This window comes from Poecile atricapillus, chromosome 2 (assembly GCF_030490865.1).
Source record: "Poecile atricapillus isolate bPoeAtr1 chromosome 2, bPoeAtr1.hap1, whole genome shotgun sequence".
In the NCBI taxonomy this organism is placed as follows: domain Eukaryota; kingdom Metazoa; phylum Chordata; class Aves; order Passeriformes; family Paridae; genus Poecile; species Poecile atricapillus.
This window is the reverse complement of record NC_081250.1, coordinates 19,935,439-19,959,691: the sequence shown is the minus strand read 5'-3', so window position 1 is coordinate 19,959,691 and position 24,253 is coordinate 19,935,439. Positions and strand designations below refer to the sequence as shown.

The 24,253-nt window shown below is 37.9% G+C and overlaps 1 protein-coding gene across 7 annotated transcripts in view; it reads left to right on the top strand.

Moving 5' to 3' along the window:
* Positions 1-24,243, top strand: part of CACNB2 (calcium voltage-gated channel auxiliary subunit beta 2) — a 242,041-nt gene extending 217,798 nt beyond the window's left edge. Inside the window, exons 11-15 of one of the 7 annotated variants that reach the window (XM_058830507.1) lie at positions 13,901-14,052; positions 14,864-14,959; positions 16,275-16,460; positions 17,880-17,923; positions 21,121-21,260. In XM_058830507.1, the coding sequence (XP_058686490.1) occupies positions 13,901-14,052; positions 14,864-14,959; positions 16,275-16,460; positions 17,880-17,885 (440 nt within the window). In that variant the 3' untranslated portion in view covers positions 17,886-17,923; positions 21,121-21,260. Of the gene's footprint in view, positions 1-13,900; positions 14,053-14,863; positions 14,960-16,274; positions 16,461-17,879; positions 17,924-21,117 lie in introns of all 7 variants that reach the window. The other 6 variants (XM_058830508.1, XM_058830502.1, XM_058830503.1 and 3 more) reach the window with 6 other exon arrangements.
* Positions 24,244-24,253: the final 10 nt, after the last annotated feature.

Below are 24,253 nucleotides of genomic sequence, written 5' to 3'. Positions count from 1 at the left end.
CAGTTTTAAAATACTTGGAATTATATAGATATTATTGATATTATGCATTATTTTTGATAAGATTTCTAGTAGTGATAGCTACTTACGTGAAGTCTGAGAAAAATTATCGAAGTACATATTTTATGAATTTTGTATCAGTTTAAATTAATGATAAGCTTAGTACAAAAAAAGGAAGGATGCAAAAAGGGAGATGTTTTTAAAAAACTGTATAAGCTACAGCCATAGACAAAATATCTATCATCTTTTGTGAGTCTTTTTGTACTGAAGCTTGTCCAGTTGTATCAATATTTAAACATTTATTACCCAGAGAGAAGAATAAGCTTAGCTGGGGAGTTGTAATTAAATGTAACCATTTACAGTACAGGTGGCTGCACTGGAGCTTCCAAACCCAAGGTGTCCTTAGATTTAGGAGTAAAAGGTGGTAATTTTGGAGTCTTAATTCCTGATTGCCTTTGCCTTTCCTCTAGAGTGGGATGTATTGTATCCAGGACTCTGCTGCTGTGACTGGTGCATTCCCTGTGTAGAGACCCCTGGAGACTGCCAGGAGGTCTAGGGGAAGGTTCCCTGTCCCTGCCAGGGGCTGGTGCTAGATGCTCATTAAGGTCCCTTCCAACACAAAACATTGTATGATTCTAAGATTAATCCTGCCAGGAGTTACATCCTCCTGTCAGGCTTGACTGAGATACGGGACAAAAGTCCCATAACAAATCCTGTGTGAGTTCCCCATCAAATACCAATAAAAAGAGAAACTTGTTACATCCCAGGTGAATACTCCAGTCATGTTTCTGTCTCTACAGAGCTCCAGGTTCCTTTTAGTAGCCTATGAGAGAGACTGATTTCCCCTGAACACAGCATTGCATATTGAAAAATTGTAACTTTTGTGGAACAAGAAAGTAATTTAATTTATCCTATTAAATAAGTTCTTACCAGTTTTCCAACAAAAAAAATTCCAGCAACACCTGAACTGTAACTGAATATTTAGCATTAGCCTAATATATTAGTGCTTTTTAGAATAAGCTTCTTCACCTTAAAAATTTTGACTTCCCTTTCTTGAAAATTTGTTTTGTAAAACCTTTGCTTTCAGCTGTATGGAGGCTGTGAATTTTTGCTTGAAAGTAATCTGTAGCTTCTAAGTGTGTCCTATTTTAAGTTTTTTTAAATATCAAAATGCAATGTACTGTAACAACATAATTAATAGCTTTACACACAAGAAGAATATTCTTCTGTGTGAATTTCAGTCTTGTCCCCAGAGACTGTTTAATAATCTAATGAAAAGATAAACTGTCATTTAATTTGAGTAGGACTGAAAATTGGTAATAATTATGGAGGTCAACTAGTTATGGAACAAACAGAATCATGATGTTTAAGTTTTCAGCCTCATCAGCAAAGCTTGTGCAATTTTGCAATATTGTACAAATACATGCAGTAGCAAAAGCATATAATTCATTCCTCATGCTAAAATATTCATATATATGTGAAACACCTATCAAAAAATTTGATACAGGAAAACAAAATTCAATAAAAATTAAATGCTGCCCAATCCTGTACACCTTTATCTCATGTAGAACTGTACTCCTGAGAGCATCAACATTTTTTTTGTGTCAAGGTACATTTTTCGATGGAGGTATTTGAAATGGGAGTTCTGACAGAACCTCAGTTTGAGACACCCAAAAGATGACAGTGTTTATGTATATATGCAAATATGTGGATAGAAAGGTAGATGTGTCTCTAGTTTTTGTAACAGGCCTGTTAATAACTAAGATTTCCAGTTACATTTCAGGCTTTCAGTTGTGTGTAATTGTTCTAAAAATTAACTGATTTATAAAATAACTTCAGATCTTTGACCAGGGCAACTGGGTCATTCTAGGATAAAGCTAGGGCAAAAATAAATTTTATGTATGCTAAAATATTCCCAAACCCTTTTCATTCGGAAGCTGTAATACTTCCATTGTTCTAGTAATCTAGCAGGGTTTTGAAATTTGGTAGTGAACTGAATAAAAAAATTTCAGTTGCATGTTTTTGGGCAATTTTATGAAAATAATGAGGAAATTTGAACAAAGTATTAGAAGCTGCTATTAACACATGCCAAGCTTTGCATCTGAATTGCTTCAAGACTCAGCTTTCCTTGGCAAGGTCCAGCAATGATGCTGAGCAGAACCTGCTCCCAGCAGACTGAATCAGGGCAGCCAAGCAGAACTGAGGTGAAAAGACACTCATCTTTAAATTTGCAATCCCTCCTTTACTGTGCAGCAAGGAGAATGGAATAAAAAGTTGTTTACTGTAAAGATGTTCACATGGAGGAACAGGCAGCGGGCCAGGCTAAGGCAGGAAGGCAAGTACTGAAAATCCATTATGGAAAAGGTTGGGCTTGTGGAGAAGGAGTTGGGATAGTCAAACCTGCTGATAAAGCACCTCCAGGTCAGTGCTCTAGGCATGGGATAAACCATGGGAGGACAGAAATCAGACAGGAAGTGAGGGAGGGGAGTGATGTGGTGGCAGTGTTGGGAGGAAAATGGAGATAAAATAAAATAAGCTGGAGTCAGAAAAGGTAACTGCTTTTGTAAGACAGTGGGAAAACCTTTGCAAAAGGCAAAATAAAAAAGTACAAGGCATGTTACAGCCTGTTCCCTTGCCTACCTGCAATGTACCTCAAGGCAGAAATAAAAGTCACAATCAGAAAACATCATTGTAGTCTGCTGGTAGGTGACAACACACCACTGCTATGAGTATTCAGTTGGTTGAAGTAGAAGAGGTGAGTGGCAATATTGCACTATATAATGGATTTATTTTTTTTTTCAGTTTGTATGATGAGTTTGCTATAAATCATCAAAATATCCCATTAAAAGAGTATTATTAGTTTTACAAATTTAAGCAGTGCAAGATAAAGGTTAGGAAGTGATAATAAGGCTAACTGTGCAGCTTTTTAGTATCTTTAAGTATTCTGTGATCCAGTCTTTGGTCAAATATTTACAGACTACTTTTCCACCAGTCCTCTGCCTTAATGTTCTTGGAAAATATATAAAATAGTGTGGGGAATTGGATGCAGTGCAGTTGCCCCAGTGCAATAGTGGCTTTTACTGCTTCTGATACAGAACTGCTGTGAACTTTATGAAGATGGCTATTTTTTCCTAGTGTTCTTTGTATGCTTCAAGCAGTTTTAGTACAAATACTGAGTATTGTAGCTGAAACAGAAATCCAAGCTTTGGACCTGTCAAATAATAGTGCATACCATCAAAATCAATGTGTGCCATGGTAATGCACTGACTTGGAGAAGGGGATGGAAAGCAGGCAGTCCTTTATGGACTACTGGAGATCCTGTTGGGTACCTTGTAAAATACCAGCCTTGTGGATCCTCATTCCCCTGAAATTATTGTAGGCTCTGCTCTTTGCAGACATTCAACTGGGGAGGTATTCTTTTCATTCCCAGCCTAGCTCAAAGAATTTTTTCCTTCTCTGAGATCAGTACTGATACTCTGTACTGACAGTACAAAGCAGCATCAGGAATGTCCTGAGTCTTGGCACTGACTTCTAAAAGAAACTTCAAGGTTATGTTCCATTCTGGAAGAAAGAATCCCCAAGAATCAGGATTTCCTGTATTTCTATTCTGAATAAAATTTCTACTGATAATTACTCTGAAGAATCAGACACACATTTCTGAAAACTAATTCCCCGAATTATTCATAACTTGTAATTCCATTTTTCTCTTTAGAATACACAGACAATTCCAGGTTCTCACCTAACTGGTATGTTTCAAAGGGAAAAATAATTTTTTTGCATATACCAACAAAGTAAGCCACAAAATAGCCCTGCTATTTATGCTATATTATGCATTCTGTTTTCAGAGAAAGATTAGAGTCTTGTGTTCTAAATAAGATGTGAAACACATATTTGACAATCAGAAGAAAGTAAATTATTCTATGGCTTCTTATCAGTTGACAGTGTATAGAGTGGTATACTGAATGAGACAGCAGCCCTAGCAGAACAACTATATGTTTCTGAATGTGCTCTCTTATAATACAGATCACAAAAGATTGGCTTTAGGAGAGCTATTTTGGCATTTCATATTTTATTAGCATTAGCTTTGCAGCCAACAGTATTCTCTACTAATACAAGTTTTATAGATATATCATTAAATTCAGACTCACATCACATTAGTTCTTTTCTAGTATCTGCTGCAGGTCTGCTCAGAGTCCTGGAAAATGAATTTTTTCTCTACCTACATTTTCCTTTCTATAAAATGAAAATAATAGGTTCTCTTCCTCAGATTGCTGGTTGGGGGGGAGTAGGGTGGTGGGGAATGAAGAAAAAGACCCCAGAACTTAAGAAAACACTTAATTTGTACTGGTTTTCTGTGGGGTTTTTTGGGTTTGTTTTTGGTTTCTTGGGAGGGGATTTTCTGGGTTTTTTGTGGGTGCTTTTTTTTTGTTTTCTTTTCTTTTCTTTGGGAGTGGGTTTGGCCACACTACCTGCAATGACTTAGTTCTGGCCTAGGTATTTAAAACTGGTGTTTATCGCAATAAAAAAATAATTCTTGTTAAGGAAAAACAGTATTTGTTTTAGTTTGGTTTGCTTTGGAAGGGTCTTCTGGCTGCACAGCTCTGAGATGTGGGGAGATGAGTTCCTCTCTCTCCTCCTTGAACAGTCATTGGCACATGGACAGAGATTTATGTGGTTTATTCCTACATCTAGTATAATTTAAAAATGCCTTTTTGAAAATGTATGTGTATATATATATTCACTATATAATATATATGGCAAATATAGCTCCCCAGAACTGCTTTATGTTAATTCATATCCCTCCTTCCTTCCAGATTCAATGGAAAGCTATTTTACACATCAAACTTTGTGTAGTGGTACCTCATGCAGCCAGGCCACTGATATACCCCTCAATTATGATGTCGTTTGTGAGCAGAAGAGAAGGCTATTTCTTAGACTTCTGAAAATAGTTTGTTGTTTTTTAACTATTATTTTAATAAGTATTCCATCAATTACTTAAGGTAGTAAAAAGGTACCGTGCTTGATATATTAATACAAAATACTTTTCTCTGGGAAATAAATGTACCTGTTTTTGAGAACTCTTCCTTTATCACCCAGTACAGGTCTGCAGTGTTGTACATAGCACCATTCTTTGGAATGATTTAACAGACAAAGCAGAATTAATTTCAAAGAGACATACACCAACAATGTGATAATCAGAAATAGGAATAGCCACGAGGAACTGGATTTACAGGATTATAAGGGAGTCTCAATCAGTTTATAATGCTGCACACACCTATCGACTGACAGTTTGCTTTTGTAATGGAATCAGTTAAAAATAGACTTGGGATTTGACTCACTGGAAACCAATGCTGCCACTGAATATCTAGTATAAAATTAATGTTCTCGAGAACTTTTTAAAAATAGTGTCTGGCTCATAAAGATTTAGGTGGATAGTACAGTCTTACTCCTCTCTGTGCCAGTTTGAGATAGGACATTCTCTAATTGAGCTTGTTTTGATGTAAAGGGAAATGTTTGCTTGTCAATATTGTTACATGTTTTAACATGTGAGATGTTAGAACTAAATTGAAGGAAAGGGAAATTTCTTTAAAAGTCTAGTAGAAATCTGTAATTTTGAACACATTTTTTCTCCAAGAAGGTACAGTACATTAAATCTTATTCATCTGAAAATCAGCCCTAATTGGCTTAGTTAAATTTTCATATGGACACATGCCATTTGCAGAAACTGAACCAGCTTTGTGCTTTTGCTGCATTTCTTTGTCAAAAGAACCCAAACCTTTTTCTGTGTATGTTACACTTGTTATAACCTTACCTCATGCTGTATGCTTTGTACAAAACCTGATTGTGTTGGCTTTTTCCATTCTTTGCTTCATTAATGCTCTCCCTTTCCAGATGTTTTAGGTATGTATACAAGCTTGCAAATTACTTTTCCTGCTGTTTTGTGTTCAATGCTTTATTGTACCTGACAGAACCACCGTGTGTTTCTCGCATCTGGCTCACTGACAGACAAAAGCCGATCCTGTTCTGTGTTGCTAAGTCTTTCTTTTAGAAATCCTTGCTGGTTTTCCTTATTTATTTTCAAGTAATTCTAAAAATAAAGTTGGCATTGACAAGTAAACACTACAGATTAGGTATTCCATTGTGTATATCTGAGATGCGTACACCTAATCTGCGTGTTCTAAGACAGACGGGTGACCGTGGATGTAAAATGTGTCATTGTGTTTATGGTAAATCGATTGCTGTCACGTGCCTGGGAGTCTGTTTATTTGCTTTCCATGTGCACATAACCTGTCAGGCATTACATGCACCCCGTTTGCATGTGCAAATGAGCACCTACCTTTGGAAGGCTGTGTCTGAAAAGAGCTTCCATTCACATCATTAGGTTGATACCCCAAAGTTTTGTCTTCTGAAAATGAAATATAAATGCTCAAAGAAATAGTAGTGGATTAGCTGTGCAAATTTTAGCCTTGTGGGGTTTTTCTTTCCCTTTATAATTGTGTTAGAAGCCAATTGAATGCTTGAAACTGTGGTAACAATTTATTTGTTAAATATATATATGTACATACATACTGTATATTATATATGTATATGATATTTCTATGTATTCTCCATGTCTGGTAATTTAATGACAGTTGTGGCATAGGGTAAGTTTCAAGGAAAGGGTTCCTCAACTATAAAACAAAGATAAATTTAAAAGAGTTCTAGCTAGGCCTCATAAAAATCCTTCATTGCTTACAGAGGCCAAGGAATAGGAATGCAAAATTTGGACTAAACCAAGAGTATTTCCTTCCCAAAGTCTCAGAGATCTAATATAGTTTAAAGAAAATAAAGGAGATGTTCAATGTGTTATGGAAAACCCTTATTGTCCCCTTACAGCTTTATCAAGATAGCAGTGACAAATGTTCATAACTCTCACTCTCAAGTGCTAAATTAGTTAACCTGGTAAACCTGAACCTGCCTTGAACCAGAATGCAGTAAAATGGCAGCTAGGAGCTTTTGGGTTTTCATGAGGATGTAGCTATACTTCTTTTTGCCCACAGTTGTGGAAAGAGTAGCATGAAGTTAGTGATCCTGTTATAATTTATCAGTCTCACATGTCCCAAAATACTCTTTTGTCCTGCTGGGACAGCCTTGATTTTCCGCGACAGCTAAGGTTAGAGTTTCCCTAATGAATTCTTTAGGTAGTTCTATATTACATGTTTCTTACTAACTTTCCAATCATGTAATTTGCAAAAACGGTTTTGACACAGTATAGGCAAAGCATTTCCATGAAGTTTCCTGTTTTCAAAGGGTATATAGGGGAAAAAGATTCTTGATTTCTGTAAATTAGATATAACTCTTAACAACCTGTCCTTATATTTTCGCACTATACTGCACAGAAATATGTGTGATTGATAATTACATTGAAACAAAACACGCTCAAAAAAAAGTAGTACAGTAAAGTGTTAAAATAATTTCTAAAATTGTGGATAATTGTGTAATAGGGTACTTGGATAGGTGGATAAAGTATTTTTAGCTAGTTAGCTGTTTGTTTAAGAGTACAGTTTGCTTCCCTTAAAACTATTCACACTGTAGGTTGAATTGACCCATGGTTTTTTCTTTCTCCTAGGCTGGTGGAACTGATTAAAGTCAGTGTCTGTGTCCCCATTTTATTCAAGACAAAAAGTTTGCATTGTTTAACCAGAAAGCAAAGAAGTCTAGGTTCAGTTCTGTTCTCTGCTAAGAGAGGCATGGACTCATCATTCCATCGCCAGGACAGGGCTGTGATCACCTCTAGGAAGGCTGTTGGTTGGTCCTGCTGAGTCTTACGCACTTTGCATAATAATTAAACCTTCCCTGGAGAAGGAACTGGAATCCATGTGTTTTGCCTCCCACTCTGAGCATCAGGCTGCAGAGTCAGTATCTCTCCCACTCAGTGAATACGCAAATGTTTGTGAGTGGCACACCATCATCAGGAGAGGTTGAATAGCCAGGAATGGAGTAGTTCCACATCCTTTCTTTGAGAAAGGCTGAATATTTTTATTTATGTTTGTTCTGAAAAAACAACAGACCAAGGGTACACTTACTTGGTGTCTATGTATAGACTGTAAAAACCTACAGCACTGCACTGAGTAATGAGGCATTGTGCACAAATAGCCAAGTTATTGCCAGCCTAACATGATAATATCCATTCTGAACTATGCAGAGACACTTGCTTTATCCCCTGGACAAAATAAATATTAGACTGCTTCTTTGCCCAGTTTTTCTATTACAATTACTCCTTAACAGAGTGTAGGGGAGCTTGATGATAGGAGCAGTGCTGTGCTGCTGCATGGAACCTTCTGGAGCTGCTGTGGTTCTTCCTGGCATAGCCATTTCAGTGCACCCTTGTGCAGTGCTCAGCCACTTGTGCTACTTTCAGTCTTTTCCATTCATAGGCCATTAAAATTTACTACCAGTTTAAACTTGGCATAAGAAGCATCATTCCATGAATGCTATTGTTTTGCTAGCCCAGAGAAGGGAGGCAGGAAGTAGACATTTTTATGTGCCATTTAGTATTTTTAAATGACACTATCTGTTTTATATTTTCACATAATTACAGTGCTGCATTTCAGGAGATGTTAGTCCATTATAAATAGGTCTTGGTTACATTGAGGTTTCCAAACATGAAATCGTTTCTGTCAATACCACTTGGACGTGTGTGTACATTAAAAGCCATCTGAATTCTGCCTAAACTGAGCCTCAGCAGGCAGGAGGAGGAAAACCCTGCGTTCCTGCAGCACCTCACCCCACAGCTCTCCTTCAGCTGAGGAGCTCCAAGCAGAGCAGCAGATATGCTTCTCTCCTTTCTGCCTTATCCTTTGCAGGAGCCCCATCTGTTAGGCATGAGTAACACATGCAGCCACTTTTCCTGGAAAATATTGTCATCCTCCCACTCCCACCCTCCCTTTTTTTACCTATCAAGCTAGTGGCTAAAGTATTTGATAGAGACGAGGGAAATCTAAGTATATTCACAAAACTACATTTAGGCTAGACATTTGATTAAAACACCTGTAATTCAGCCATCTTTTGACCAGTTGCCTCAGGACTACGCCAAAGCATTTATTCCCTCTTATGTTTTTCAAGATTTTTTCCTTCTTAGCTGGATATGCTGGAGCAGAGGCACAAAGCATTCTTCTCCCCAGCACTGGGACACCCCACGGTGTGAGGTGGGTCATGTAATCCTGCTTGGAGACAGTGGGGCTGAACCTCCCTGCCTGGGGAAGGAATGGAGACTGCCCAGCCCAAGCCCCTGTTTGCTCCTTGCCTGCCCAGAGCAGCATTGCTGCTGCAGGGAAGGAAAAGGAGGGAGATGAGAAGAGGCCAAACACTTATTATACCTGTGGGGTTTCTCTTTAGCTTGCTCTGCTGTGCTCAAACCTCTTGGAGCTTATTGGATCACCTTGGTAGCGTCTTGGCCTCTTTGCTTTGTTTCCAGTGAGCACAGATCTCTGTGCAGTCCTGCTGTGGCCTGCATTCTGCTTACAGCAGTACCCCATGGAGGCGCTGGTCATTTTTCAGTCTATACTAAGCGTGGGTATACACACACATGCTTACAAATTAAAATTTAAAATTTTAATTCTGTCAGTCAAGCTTAGGATTTTGTTCTCGTTTAGAGGCTTCTGCAGGCACAGCTCAATAATTATCACTTTTTTTTTTTTCCTTGGATTTCAGATATGATCTTTACTCATTTCTAGTAGGACTTCTGGTACAAGACCTTCTACATGGTTTTAAGGCACTGGGATAAACACTATATTTTTTTCTTCAATCTTTGTTATGGAAATCCTCAGGTTGCGTTAAACTACTCATTAATTATAGTCATGGAGTTTAGTGGTTAATTATTTTTAAGTAACTGCGTTTGTATAAGAGAATTAGCATAAAAAAATCATGGCTACTGTTTTCCTTAGTTTATAAAATTATTTCAAAGCCACTTGTGTAAGGTGTTGCTAATCATTTTGTTTTGCATACATTGACAGAGTTGTGTTCTTTTCATTCCATATGTCTTTAATATCAGGACCCCTATTTAAAACATCTAGAATGCTTTGTCTCTGTGCCTGTTGCAGTTGAAATCATGATTTACATATCTGTTTCAATGAAGAAAAAACATAGCCACCAGTACCATAGACAGGACACAAGGTCAAATTCAATAGGATATAAAAGTCGTACTGTGTTCAGCTGAGAGTATTTGAATTTCACTGCTCCTTGTGAAGATCAAAATTTCTTTGCTGCCTCTGAGCAGTATTTTGTGCTTCACTTGACCCTTTGCAGGCCAAATGCATGTCCATTTTGCATCTTTTCCCTCTCATGGAACTGCTGTTTCATCAGGGTCTTGCCTGAAACAAATTGCCACTGCTCTGTCAAGCTGAGTGTGTGGGTGACTCCTGGCTACTATGGATGGATGCAGCGCAGGTTTGCAGGACGGTTCTGTTTCTCCAGCTGTGTGGCATAGAGAATGTTCCTGTACAGTGGCATCACATAAGTGACCCTGAGTTCCACAGAGGTTCATCATGTTACTAGTGAATTGACAGAGATAAAATGTTGTTGTATCTTTGCCTTTATTTTAGGTGAGATTATTGTAGTGAACTGGGAAAGATTTTTTTCTTGGAATTCACTTGTGAGGTCCAACTGGTGTAAAGAATAGTTGTCTGCCCCTATAATAGGATAACCGATTTATTTATCCTCTCATTGCACTGAATTTCTGTTCAAGGTGCAGTAGCAATATTGGTAATTTGGTAGTAAGTTTAAATGTGCTGTATTTAAAGTTCTCTGGGAAATGTGTACATACTGCTTCTTAGAGCTGACTCCTTATTGTATGGAATAAATAGTTGAGTGCTCCTGTCATTTCAAATATGTTCACTTTTTGGTTACCAGGAGACCATATGAAATAGATTGTAAGGGTCACTTTAAACTTTGGTAGTTGATTTCTGTGTTTGGGTGTTGTAGTTGGGCTGTCAGCATTTCATTACGATTGTCACAGTAATTCCAATTATTTTTATGCCTCTCATTATGATTGCCAAATACAATTTATTGGAGTTTAGTGTTATAACTTCACTCTTATGCCTCTCCAGTACATAAGAAGGGACATTATAAATAGATGGTATTCATGGAGGTGGGAAAATTGCAAAGCTATTACTGTACTGCTTTGAAGATACCCTACTGTCACTGTTCTCAGCTCCCTATTTTAACTACCAGTGACATTTGTGTTACTATCCCCACATGACTTTTTGAGTTCTTTGCTTACTTTGGGCAAAAGTCTGAGGGAAAATTCATGTTGAATGTCTTGTTGTGAAGGAATTTTTACAGATAGAGAATTTGGTTTTTGAGAGATATTGCTAAAGAAAAATGAAAACCAAAGCAGTAGCAGTGGCTAAAGCCTTTGTCATCTAAAGAGAGAAGCCACTATTAAGTAAGTAATTGCAACAATCTTGTAAAGTTGGAATTCAAAAAAGGCTTCAAGCAAAATGAAAGCTTCTCAAGAGGCTGAAGAAGTACTCTAAGGAGCAGGAGATCAGGACCTCTTCAGCTATTATTGTGGCATTTTTCCCATCCATTCCTGACAGAAGAGGTAGAGGCACGTGTTCACCAATCATGCAGTGAAGTTCCTTGCACTTTTCTCCTGTTCCTAAATTAAGAAAAATAAGTACTGAAACACATTTTAATTGACAAAAAAAAAAAATCTCTCTCCATCTTCGGACTCAAATGGAAACTCTGGTTCATAGGACCACAGTCACCTGCAGTTATTGCCGTGGGTGTGTTTCACAATAGAACATACCCTGAGGTGTACTCTGCCCTGGCAGAGGGTGTTTCAGAATGTATAGCAGGAAATCTAGTCCACAGAGACATGTTCACTGCTGGCAGAAAAGTGCCTTAAGCAGTGTAGCAAATACTGCTTCCCCAGACAAAGTTATGATACAATGGCACAGAGACAGATTTTGCTGGTTATAAACTGTCTTGAACAAGAGTTTTTTAGCAGTCTGGAACGGTCTTAAAATGATACATTAGCATATTGTTATACTGACTAAAGTGTTGAGCCTGGCTTGAAATTGCAGGAAAGCAATCTAAACTTACAATCGGAACAGCATGACAAATTCTCTCTGACATGTTTATTCTAGTTGTCATTTGAACTTAAATTAGGGATAGATTATTGACTATCTTCTGCTAAAACTCTGAGACAGTGGTGATTTCAGCCATATCTCTGTGTAATAAAGCTGTAGAAAATGTAATTATGAATGTGCCAAGAACCATCAGAAGTTCTGACTTTAAAAATGTGGTCCTAATTCAGACAGCAGTGGGACCACAGTGCTTTTACTGACCAGCAGCAAAGCGTGCATTGAAGTTTTCCATGCCACACTGTGCACATCTCACAATGTTCACTGCTCTAGAACACTGATTGTATGTGCTTACCTAAAGCTGCAGATAAGCACAAATAGTTGGAAGTGATCTCTAATAAATCCAAACCAATGTCCACCTCCTCCAGTAAAGGATATCATACACAGATTTTCTGATGACCAGTTAGATGTTACTTTGTTTATAAAATGACCCTAGCAATCACTTTTTCATTTGGAACCAAATACTAGCTGGGATGCCTTGCTCTCTCTTGGAAATTTTGCAAACTTTTTATAGTACCTGATTTATTTAGAAGAAGACAATATTTTTATATCTCTTGAAAGAGACCATTTGATGTAAAAACCTCCCTCTCTAGCCAGATCAGATAAGTTGTGTTTTCAAGCAAAAGTTAAGCTTTTGCCAGCATAATGGATAAAAGGCTGATAATGTAATTTCAAGAAACTCTCTATTAAATTTTTGGTACTTCTTCTTAACCTTTAAGTGTCTGTTGGTTCTCTTCCAAAATTTTCTTTGAATGGGCTAGATATATAATCTGGTTTTGGTTCATGAAGCATGCACAACCTTTAAAGGGAAACCTGTATGAATTAGTCTTGTCTGGCCCAATGAGTTCCTTTATAGACTTGCACAAATCACCCAACTTGTCTAATTCCTCTGTGAAATCAGCCAATAGCAAGATTTGAGCAGGAAAAGGTGATTTCATTTTAAAGATGATTTTGCCATTATAAGATGTAGTTTTGTTTCATTGGGGAATGAAGACGGTTTCTACACCACTTGTGAAAGCGGATGCAGCCCATCTGTCTTGGAGAGGTTTGCCCTGGAAAGCACTGCCAATCAGACAGGGTGCTGAGGAGCTGGGAGCATGACTACCAGAAGAAAAAATTCTTTTCCTCTGGGAAAATCAGCTTTCCACAGCTCCTGGGACTGTGAGGAGGATAACATAGCATTATTTGGATTATTCCATTATTTTCTATTATAAAAGCGTTTTACACATAATAGCCAAATTTTTAACATGGTCCCATACTGAGGCCAGTAGAAAATAACTTGTTTTCCAGAGGTTTGATAAGTTGAAGTAAATGGGAAAATAGTACTTTCTACCAATAGAGTAACCAGTACTTTCTAATGCCTATCTCAAGCACTCCATTTTGAGCAAACTGGTTACTGGTTAAGATTGAAGTGTGGGCTGACATTATTTACATGAAGCACATCTGTGGAATAGTAAGGTTGCCATTTGATGCAGCAAGCATTTGTACCCCTTTTCCTTATATGCATGCTCTGGGGTCATGTGAGAAGGTGTTACCAGTGTCTCTCCAGCCTGGAATAGCAGGAATTGATGAGGTGAGAGAGGCAGGCAGCACCTGCAAGGGCAACAGAACAGGGGTGAAATGCTCTCATTAAGGTTGTATTCATTACCCTACTGTGCCAGGGACATGCATGGATAACAACTCCTGCAACCAGAGGAGGAGCAACACACCAGTTTACTATAATGTTGCATTTCTTAAAACTAGTCACTTTATAACTCTAATTTTCTACTTTGCAGCTGAAGTTCAAAGTGAAATTGAACGGATTTTTGAATTAGCCAGGACACTGCAGTTGGTAGTGCTTGATGCTGATACCATTAACCACCCAGCTCAACTGAGCAAAACCTCTCTGGCTCCCATTATAGTATACGTAAAGATTTCTTCTCCTAAGGTAAATATTTTAGATACCTTCATGTTCTTTCAGGTTTTTTGGTTTTGGGTTTTGTTTCGGTTTTTTTTGTTGTTGGGTTGTTTTGGTGTTTTTTTTGGGGGGGTGTTTTTTTTTTTTTTTCTGTGGGTTTTTTTGGGCCTTAAATGCAGATAATCACATGTCCTCATTTAGGTTCAAAGCTATATGTTGTTAATGCTTCCCTTTGGAAGCAATTTGGAAGCATTAATAATCAGAAATACATCTGAGTTCTAGTGTTAACCAAAACTAATTTTGGAAAAGATTCTGTAGCTCCACTGAGTTTTTTAATTGGAATTGCACTTTCAGTATCAATCACATAAGTAGTGCTTATGGTTTGTTAAATCAAAATAATATGGAAATGAAAGAATGGTTTTCACTGAATTAGTATCAGACTGATTGCTAAACTTTAACATCTGATAATATACTCTTTCACTGTGTGTAAAAAAAATGCACAGACCTTTTGAAGAGGCATTTAAAAGAGAAAAATTAATTTGTGGGGAGAAAACTCAAGAGATCAATTAAAAAAATTCAACTTAGAAACAAACAAAACCAGAAGCACCAGAAAAAAGGCAGGAGTGGAACTTTTTAGTGCTTGTAATGGAAGCGAGATATTTAGATGTAAGTGAAAATTAGCATATCCTGGATGAGGGAACATGGGAAATTTTCTTGAAGCCAGCAAAAGCAGAATTTGCTCTGCTCATATGAGCAGTTTCAAATGTAAACATTTTAAGTGGTTATGTATGCATATTAAGTCTGAGCCTGTTCACTTTTTTTAATGTCTTATTTTTCACAGGTTTTACAGAGGTTGATAAAATCACGAGGGAAATCTCAGGCCAAACACCTTAATGTTCAGATGGTGGCAGCTGATAAACTGGCACAGTGTCCTCCTGTGAGTTACTGTTAATTTATGCCTTCTCTCTGAAAGGTGCCTTTCTTTTCAAGTACCAGGTTAATTACATAATTTTCGGGAATGTTTGCCCTCTTCTGGCCATATTTAACTATTGCTTTTTGCAGAACACCTCCTGAGGTCTCAGGGCTCTGCACTAGAGTGCAGGGGAGAAAGTCCTAGTCACAATCAGTTATTAGGATGTGTGCTGATACAGTCAGTGCTTCAGTAAACAGAACATTTGTTTTACTTGATAAGTTTTAGAGGGTTATTGGTCTAAAAATGAACCCTCTTAGTGACCGTGCTTTATCTCTGGTAGTTTAGAATAAGGCCAATGGTTTGAGTAGCTTCTCTGGGACATCTGTCAGCACAGCACACTGCTGATGTTCTTGGTCAGAGTTTTGGCAAAGAGCTGAGTGGTACTGCCTAGCTGACAGCTCTGCAGTTCTTCTTCAGATGTGCACTGAAGCAAATTCTCTCAATTTCCACCTATAAAGTGGAGGTGATGACACACCAGCTGTGTTTTAAGCCTGGCATGCGTTGCTGCCTGCATCCTCAGCTGTCAAGAGTATGAAAGCAGAAGATGAGAGTACAGTTCAGTTGCAGATATAATTTGCCACAGTTTGGAGCTGAGTGGAGGGAATGTCTTCATCATTTAAGTTCAAGCATCTCAGTTAAGCAATGCTCAGGTCCCCAGTAAGTCAGTGAAGAATGCTGGAGACCTGCATAGGCCCTCAAAGCTGCCTTCTGCTCCCTGACCAGGGAGGAAGTGGATGAAACTCACCTCCTAACTTTAGAAGACTAAAATTAGATTGTGTGACTAATCTCTTACCTAATATTTGTATGACACTAGGAAACTGAATGATCTATACTCTTACTATTTTTAGTTATTGGTCTTTGCCTTAGTTTTCTTATTCTACAGTTATTCTACAGGAGGATTGAATCCCTTTCTTGCCATTCCATTTTTTTCAATAGTTAATTCTTCAATATTTATCTGTTCTTTCCGTTACTTTAAGATTTGTTCAAGATTTGTTGCTGCTTCTTTGCTGCCTTCTTTGTTTGTACATTACTATGTAGAAGTCACAAGGCCTTGCTTTAGCAAGAGTAAAGTGCTAGTGCTAGTTAGTGGTAGTTATTATTACAGTCTTTTGCATCAACTGCATTCAGAAAAACAAACACACACAAAAAAAGGGTAAAATATCTTAATACAATTACTAAAAATGTGGTTCATTTTTGATTAATGGAAAGCATGATCAATGTCTCTAGCTGATCTCCCTTTACCTGGTGATTATTTGCACTAAAACCTTTCCTTTTTCAGGAAATGTTCGATGTAATTCTTGATGAGAACCAGCTTGAAGATGCTTGTGAGCACCTTGCTGACTATCTGGAAGCCTACTGGAAGGCCACACATCCACCTAGCAGCAATCCTCCTAACCAGCTTCTCACCCGCACACTTGCAACAGCCACTCTACCTATTAGCCCAGGTCCAAATATTAATTTACAGGTACACTTTTTATTCTATCTCTTCTTTTTCTTTTGTCAACTTCTTCTTCTTCCAAAGCACGGAGTTAGGCTGATACTAGAATATGCTGAATATGTTTTTTGATTGTTGATAGACTAAAAGCTTTTCCAGCAGACATTCCCCCATTTGCAGTATAAAAGGCAAATGGAAGCATGTTACTGTTATTTCTATTGTATTCATAGTAGCATGTGTTTGTGTATTGACTAGGGGCTGGATTTGATTCCAAGGACTAAGCTGGCCTGACTGAAAACATATGTTGATGTGAAATTGAATACTTCAGGTTTTATTGTGCCCAGGACACCACCATGCCAGTAATATATGTACCAGCCACAAGCATTTTTGTAGCTGGCCACATGTAATCCAATCAGAGAAATAAAAACTAGACTAAGACTATACTCATTCCAGCCTCTGGTAACTTTCTGACTGATGGGCACATTACTGCTAATAGGCAAATCCCAGCCCCAGAGGCCCTGCATGACAAACTGGGTTATGTACAGGGCAGATCCACAAATGTTGTGGGGAAATCTGTTCCAATCTTGCCACAGGCTATAGAGTTGTAGAGGCTGAGGATAACTGACTGTATTAGTAAAGACTCAAGGTCAATGTGGCCCTTCCAGTGTTTCCTTTGTTCTTTTATTCACTGGCCATTGCTGTGAAAAGTACAGACTTCCTTCAACCAAACTTAGGTCAGATCCAAGTCCCCCTGCACTGCACATAGTGCAGAAAGACCTTGAGAGGCTCTATGTTCTGAGCAGTGAGGACACTCTCCAGTGAGCTGAGAAAAGCAGGCTGTATTCCTGCCTCTGCACTGATCTACCTGTTGATATGGGCTTATTATGTCCCCTCCATTCTCCTTCAACTTTTGGTTTGTATAATTTTACTGATGTGTTCAGCATAAGGAGATGCTTTCCTTTGGATATGTGTTGCATGATATGCAATGAAGTGTTTAAAGATGATATTTCATTTTAGGTAGTGAATGATGCCTTGAGGCTGAGAAGATCACAGAGAGGGGAAAAAATAGATCTGTCCCAGATCAAATAAAGGCTTACTACATCTAAATGTCTACATAAGTTCAATATATGCCCATAAATTATATACATATGCAAGTTACAATTAATAACTTTGGCTAAAAACACCTTCTTTTAGAAAATCAAATTAAAAAAATGTATCTGCATCCAAATTAAAATACAAAAATGTTGTGCTCTTTTTTATGATTTTGCAAAACAATTTGCTGTGTCAATTTATTTCTTATTAGAAAACCACAGACTTCACAGGTTAGTTATTTAACAAGAAAAAATTCCTTTAGCCACCTTGAAGGGTATCTCCTCTTGCTTTCAGACACAGTTGCAGGAAAAGAGACTGTAAACTATAGCTCATTTCTGCCTTTTTTTCTGTCCTCAGAGCTGAAACAACTTGAAAAAATTGTGAGCTGGAAGAATTTCTGAGTATGAAATTCAGTATTGTTGTGTGCAGCCTTGCTAGATAAACTTTTTTTGCTTTGCAAACTTCTAAATTATCTTGCTCAAATCTTTTTATGCTTTTTGGGTGTGGATTTATAGCTCACATACTTATTGTATTAACCACATTCTCTGGAGAAACTGCAGAGTTTTAATAACACTTTTCTGAATGCTGTGCTGTCTCCTTACAAACTAACAGATTTTTATTTTAAGGACTAAAAATGAGAGTGTATTTGCAGTTTCACAGTTCGTTTGTATTCTGCTAATACAGAAGTGTTAATCAACAGAGGTCCCTTATGGAACATAAAACTTTTCTGTTCCTTTGGTTTCATTTTCCTATGACACAACTTCAGATGACATCTCAAACCTGAGCTTGTCATTGCCTTGGCATAGAGTGGGTCTATTTTTTAATGATGGTTGCTGAACCCATTCTTTCAACAGTATTAGGACCCTTTATTTAGATAATTTAAAGTCTATGCCTGTGCCGTTTTTCTGGATTGCTCTGCAGGGGAAATCCACCAGTTGTTTAGTCTGGGGGATCCACGTCCGCACTGCAGAGCAGGGAGTCCTCCTCCCCTGGGCCCAATGCAGTGCCCCTTTGCCATGAAACATATTTTGAGTTTGTGGTTTTTAAGTCCCCGATGTACATTGTAAGGAGGGATTTGTGTTGCCAGCTGCCAGAGTGGCATTTTTACAGCATGAAGCTGCCTGTGTGCATTGCATGGCAAGTGGTGCTCGAAGGCGTGAGACCTCCTGGGATGGTTTGAAATGAGATAGGCAAAGGCACAAGGCAGACCTTGTGTCTGTCTGAGGGAGAGCTTTGGAACAACTTGTATGGAAATGGCTAACTCCAAAGGGACTGGAGCAACCTCAAAACACATATGGTGCAGGTGATCAGGGACCACTGGAAATGAGGAGCAAGGCAAATTCAGTCAGTGGACAAAGGCTCCTCTCTCCTCTTTCAACACTGCTTAAACTTCTTTCCAAGAGCCCCTACTTTTTTGAAAGTACAAACTGAGGACTGAAATAGGATTATCTCAAACTTACTCTATTTTATACAAAAAACCTTGTGAAATTGGGCCATAAAACTCCTGCACTGAAGAATCTGTTCCAAATCAGATCTTGAATTTGGTTATGAACCAAAAAGCCAGACTCTAATCCAGATATAGACATTACCCGTTCAGTGTCCCTGTAATATTTAATGAAGATCAGATCAAATTCACTGTCAGTGAATTTGCCCATAAATCCCAACAGCCCTAACACTGTTCTGAACTTGCATGTATTGGTTCTAAATTTATTCATTGTGTTCCTTCACATGTGCTCATCATAGCACAGAAGATGCATCTGAGCTTGTAAAAGTAGCTGTGTTTTCCAATGCATGTTCAAATTTTGCATTTGTTCTCAAACTACAGCAATGACAGATTTTATTTGTCATGATTATGTATAGGTACTTGCATTTGACCACATGAGAATAATAGGGTTTCACTTGTACACCATGTGTATGTGCCTTAAAACCAGTCATAGTGACGAACTGATGAAAGTTGTGTTTACACATGAAAGGCAGGCACTGCTTTGGACTCCTTTGCTTTTCACTTAATTTCATTTACAATTCACGTCTGTTGAGTCATTTCATTTCACCTTGAGCAGATCTATTCATGTTTACAATTATTATATTCCTCTCTGGCAAACCAGAATCATCTTGAGAATCACAAAAGCAAGAAAAAATAAGAAATTTGAATGCTATTCCTGTTGCCTTGTTTTCATCTATAACGTTTGTTTCAAATTAGAAACAAAGCTTGTCTCTCAGTTTACGTAACAAAATGTTGTCTTAGAAAATTAAGATTTGCAAAATTTATCAAATTGCTGATTTTAAATGTGCTTTTTTATATAAGTTTCTGATTAAATACAGATTATTTCCCTTTCCAATTTACTGTAATTTTACTTTTTGGTTTGCTAGGAAACCCACCTGCCAGTATTTGTGGCTAAAAGACAAAATTTCCTCCTTCCCCTAGCTCTTTCCCACAAAATAGAAAGACAGAAAGAAGATACAACCATGAGCTGCCCTGGGGGCAATCCTTATTTTTAGACAACCCTGAACATAGGAGGGCAAACTTAAGACTAACTTTGGTATTCAGAACAGTCTCACTAACAAATGCCTGTATAACTCTGGTAAAATCTACATTCATTTTGTGGCAGCAGAGATAATTTTGTCTTGACATTCTTCACCTCATGTGAGAAGTATAATTCAATTTCAGTATTAATTATAAAATTTTTTGCAATTAAGCCTGAAAAGTCCTTAGCAGCGGTTTGACAATAAAAGCAGGTTAATGTAATGAAACCCCAAATGAGGTAAATAATGCCACTTGTTCATTTTGCAGTGATTTCAAAGCATTTATACGGGTGAAGAGTAGGTTTATTACCTGGTAATTTTTATTTCGGTCTTTTAATAGCAGTGGTGTGTTAGGAAATTTTGTATGTGATAATATCACTCTCCTCCTGCTTTTCTTAGCAATGGGCTGTATTCTCGAGCTCTTAAAATTATGAGGTTAATGTTTAATTTTTCATTACCAAGAAGAGATGAAATTATTGCTGAGAAAACAGAAGGTCAGTGATACTATTAGTATCATAATACAAACTTTATTCATACTAGAATCAATTGCAATTTTTTTCCTTAAAAAAAAAAAAAAGTGACTATGTAAGAACCAAGGTTTTGTACTTTGGTTCTTTGCTGGAATCCACCTCATCAGCCCTCTAAAATCACTTTCCCATAGCGGCTGTTTCCAAACACACATCTGTAAACTCTCAACTGATACATGCCCTCTCCTGGCAGGGTATCTCCTCTCAATTTTTCTGCAGTTTCTGCATTCTCTCTTTTTCTTCAGAGGGTGGTGGCAATTATTGCTAACTGGAGTAGTCAGAAACATCACAAGAAATGAGAAAGTGCCACAGAACATCCCAAGTGCCACCCTACATTCTGATGAGAGTAAAAAGAATTGTTTGTATTATAATACTGAATTTTTTGAGTAAAAGTTGAATACTAATGGTTTCTTTCCTAGTTTAGATTCAAAGTGGATTGTTTTGTACTTAAAATTTTATTGGTTTCATGGTACTTTCTAGTTGAATTTGATGTTGGGGGAAGTTTTTCAATGTGTACCTCATGACCTTACTGCTGGTTCTGGTAGCAGGGATCTCAAGGAGACCAGAGGAATGACCATTCGGTCCCTGAGCGCAGCGGTTCCCACATTGAAGAGGAAGCACGGGTCGAACCCATCAAGAAATCCCAGCACCGCTCTTCCTCCAGCCAACACCACAACCACCGCAGTGGTGTCAGAGGCCTTCACAGGCAAGAAACTTTTGACTCAGAAACACAAGACAGCAGAGATTCAGCTTACGTAGAGCCAAAGGAGGACTACTCACACGAGCACGGTGACCACTATGATTCTCACAGGGATCATAATCACAGAGACGAGTCCCATGGGATCAGTGAACACAGACACAGAGAATCCCGGCATCGCTCAAAGGAGAGGGACCGCGAGCAGGACCACAATGAATGCAACAAACAGCGCAGTCGTCATAAATCAAGGGACCAATATTGTGACAAGGATGGGGAAGTGATATCGAAAAAACGTAACGATGCAGGGGAATGGAACAGGGATGTTTACATCCGACAGTAACTTTCGCCTCTGGCAGTCTTGTGTTTCTTTGAAGTCTTGTAACAATGCCCCTTGAAAATATCTTGGGTTCTTCTTTGCAGAACATATGGTATCCTTCTGTATGCTGATTTGTATTGCTGTTGCTTGCATAGCAATAGCATGAAATAGAATATTCATATACTTATTTTTTTGGTTAGTGCTATATGAATTAGTGTAGTACAACTGAAGAGTTCCTGATGTTGTACTATGACATTTTTCAAGCTGTTTTTGGTAGCTGCCACTTGAACAATATCTGTTGCCATCAAGGTGTTGTTAGTGTTTTTTAAAAAAAAAGGTACATTTGATGTTTAATAACTTCCCATGTATTCAGCAAGCCAGGATCAGCACATAAAAAAATCGAAAAATTTTTGTCTGCTCTGATTTTTAATTTGTATGCACTTGATTTGCATATTGATTTAAGCACCACTCTGTTGCTTGTACCTCTGGTGGTCTCCGTATGAAGACAGAATTCAGTCTTGCCTTACACACAGGGGATCATGGAGTCAAAATCTATTTTCTATGTACTGGTACTGTGTACTGTATATACGGTTTATAAACGTTATTTCTGCAGACACCTTCTTACTATATAAGTTTGATCACACTGTTTTAGAGTCCTAATGCCAAGTCAGCAGATTTGCTTTTGAATTACTGGCAACTGGAACTAGCCTCACTTAGGAAATCTGTAACAGTGTTCAATCTAAATACTTTTTCTTCTGTAGCAGAAAGCTTATACTTACTGTAAATACGGATGAGTGCTTGAGATAAAGGGTGTAACTCTTATACCTTATGCTGCCCTTGCAAACCAAATTCTGCATTTTAAGTTACGGTAAAGATAATGAACTCACCACTATAAATTATTCTTCTCTGTTCAGGTCACAATATTGCAATGGGCACAGCTTAATTTTGGTTCTACTGTCAGTAAACAGAGCACACGTGTTGGAGGTGTGTATGTGAGTGGGTGGGTGGTGGATCGGTGTCCGTGTGCGTGTGCACGTTAGGCAGCAAACTGTCAGAATCTACGGAAGAAAACAAAGGTATTTTGCCCAACAAGTCTATTTCTACATTCTGTCTCTTAATTTAAAAATACAAATTGCATTCAGGGAATATGAGGGAATTTACTGACCCAGGTAATTGGGAAAGCATAAATCTGCTGGCTCTTTATTGAGACTTCAGGAGAGTAAAAACAGGCAAATGTTACTGTGAGTTTCACTGGAAATGTAAAATCTTTGTGTTTTAGAGTATTTGTTTTAGTAAGAAAAGTTTACACAGCTTGTGGAGAGTTATTTTGTTGGAAAATAAATTTTTGTAGCTTCTCCACTTTTTCTACACTTGCCAATTCTCTGCATTCCCACTCTGCAGCCAGCTCACTGCTTTTCCTTCACCAAAGCTGTTGTGCTGCTGCTGAGAGCATAGAAGAATGACTGTGACTCTGTTAGGAGCTTTCTAGAGAAAATGCATTGAAATCAAAGGGAGTGAACACAGTTTGTTTTGCACTGAACACCTGTTGCACTGGTAAGTGGGGGGAAATTCACTATTTTTTTTGACTCCAGGTTCCATACCCTTGCCTAGTGTAAAAGCTGTTCTGCATCACGTGTAGTCTTTGTAGTACTTGTATGAATGAAATACTTTTTGTATTTCCCTGTAAATAGCACATTATATAAAGACTTTAGTGTGATAATAACTAGTTTAGCTGGAAGTTCTTTTTATTTATTATTTCAATTCTGGGAATATCAGCATTGCCTGATTTTGAATATCATTTTAGTGAAATGGATAAGATACATGGCAGGTGCATGCTTTCTCCAATCTCCTAGCCCAGCATCCAAGAAATTCCCTTAAATATTCTCTGCCCTTCCTCTCCTACCCCTCTCCCTGATGCTTTATAAGCATTTTTACAACAACCTAAGAGTGGGAAACTCTGCTGTCAGTTATCTGGCCATTCCTCCCAGTGCTGCTGACTGTTGTGGTTACTCAAGGGTAGGTTTTGGCTCAAAGCATGAACTGTGGGGAACACAAGAAAAAAAGGTTATTTTTCTAGAAATAAAATTCTCATCATTTTTCTAGACATCACTAAATGGCTTTGTAGAGAAAGGAAGAATAGGTAAGTAGATCTGCTGTATTACGAAATGGATATAGAAGAGTACATAAACTGTTTTTTGATACAAGAGAATTTTCAGGGTATCTGTAAAAAATGACATTAAAAGACTGTTGTTTGAGTCATATCAGATCACATGTAAGTGGGAAGAAAGTGATATTGTCTTGCTCTGTATAGCCTGGCTTTAGCTAATTTACCAGCTGCAGTAAATGGTGTTGCTCCCTGCAACTCATGACAGCTATGTCCTCTAAGAAGTGATTCCACTTCAAAACCTTGAATATTTTGTTCCTTTTTTGTTGGGTTTTTGGTTGGATTTTGGGGTTTTTTGCTTTGTTTGTTTCTTTTTTTACTTTTGCTCCAGAGAGTGTTTATTTTTAAGCTTTCTTAAAGTATTTTTTAAGGAATATTTGGCAGAATTTCAAAGCACTGAGTAGTATATGAAAACTATGGCATAGGTAGTTGTGTATAGACAAATAAATGAGAAAAGAAAGAGCATAGTCCAAGCCCTAGTATTTAAGTATGGCCTATATATTG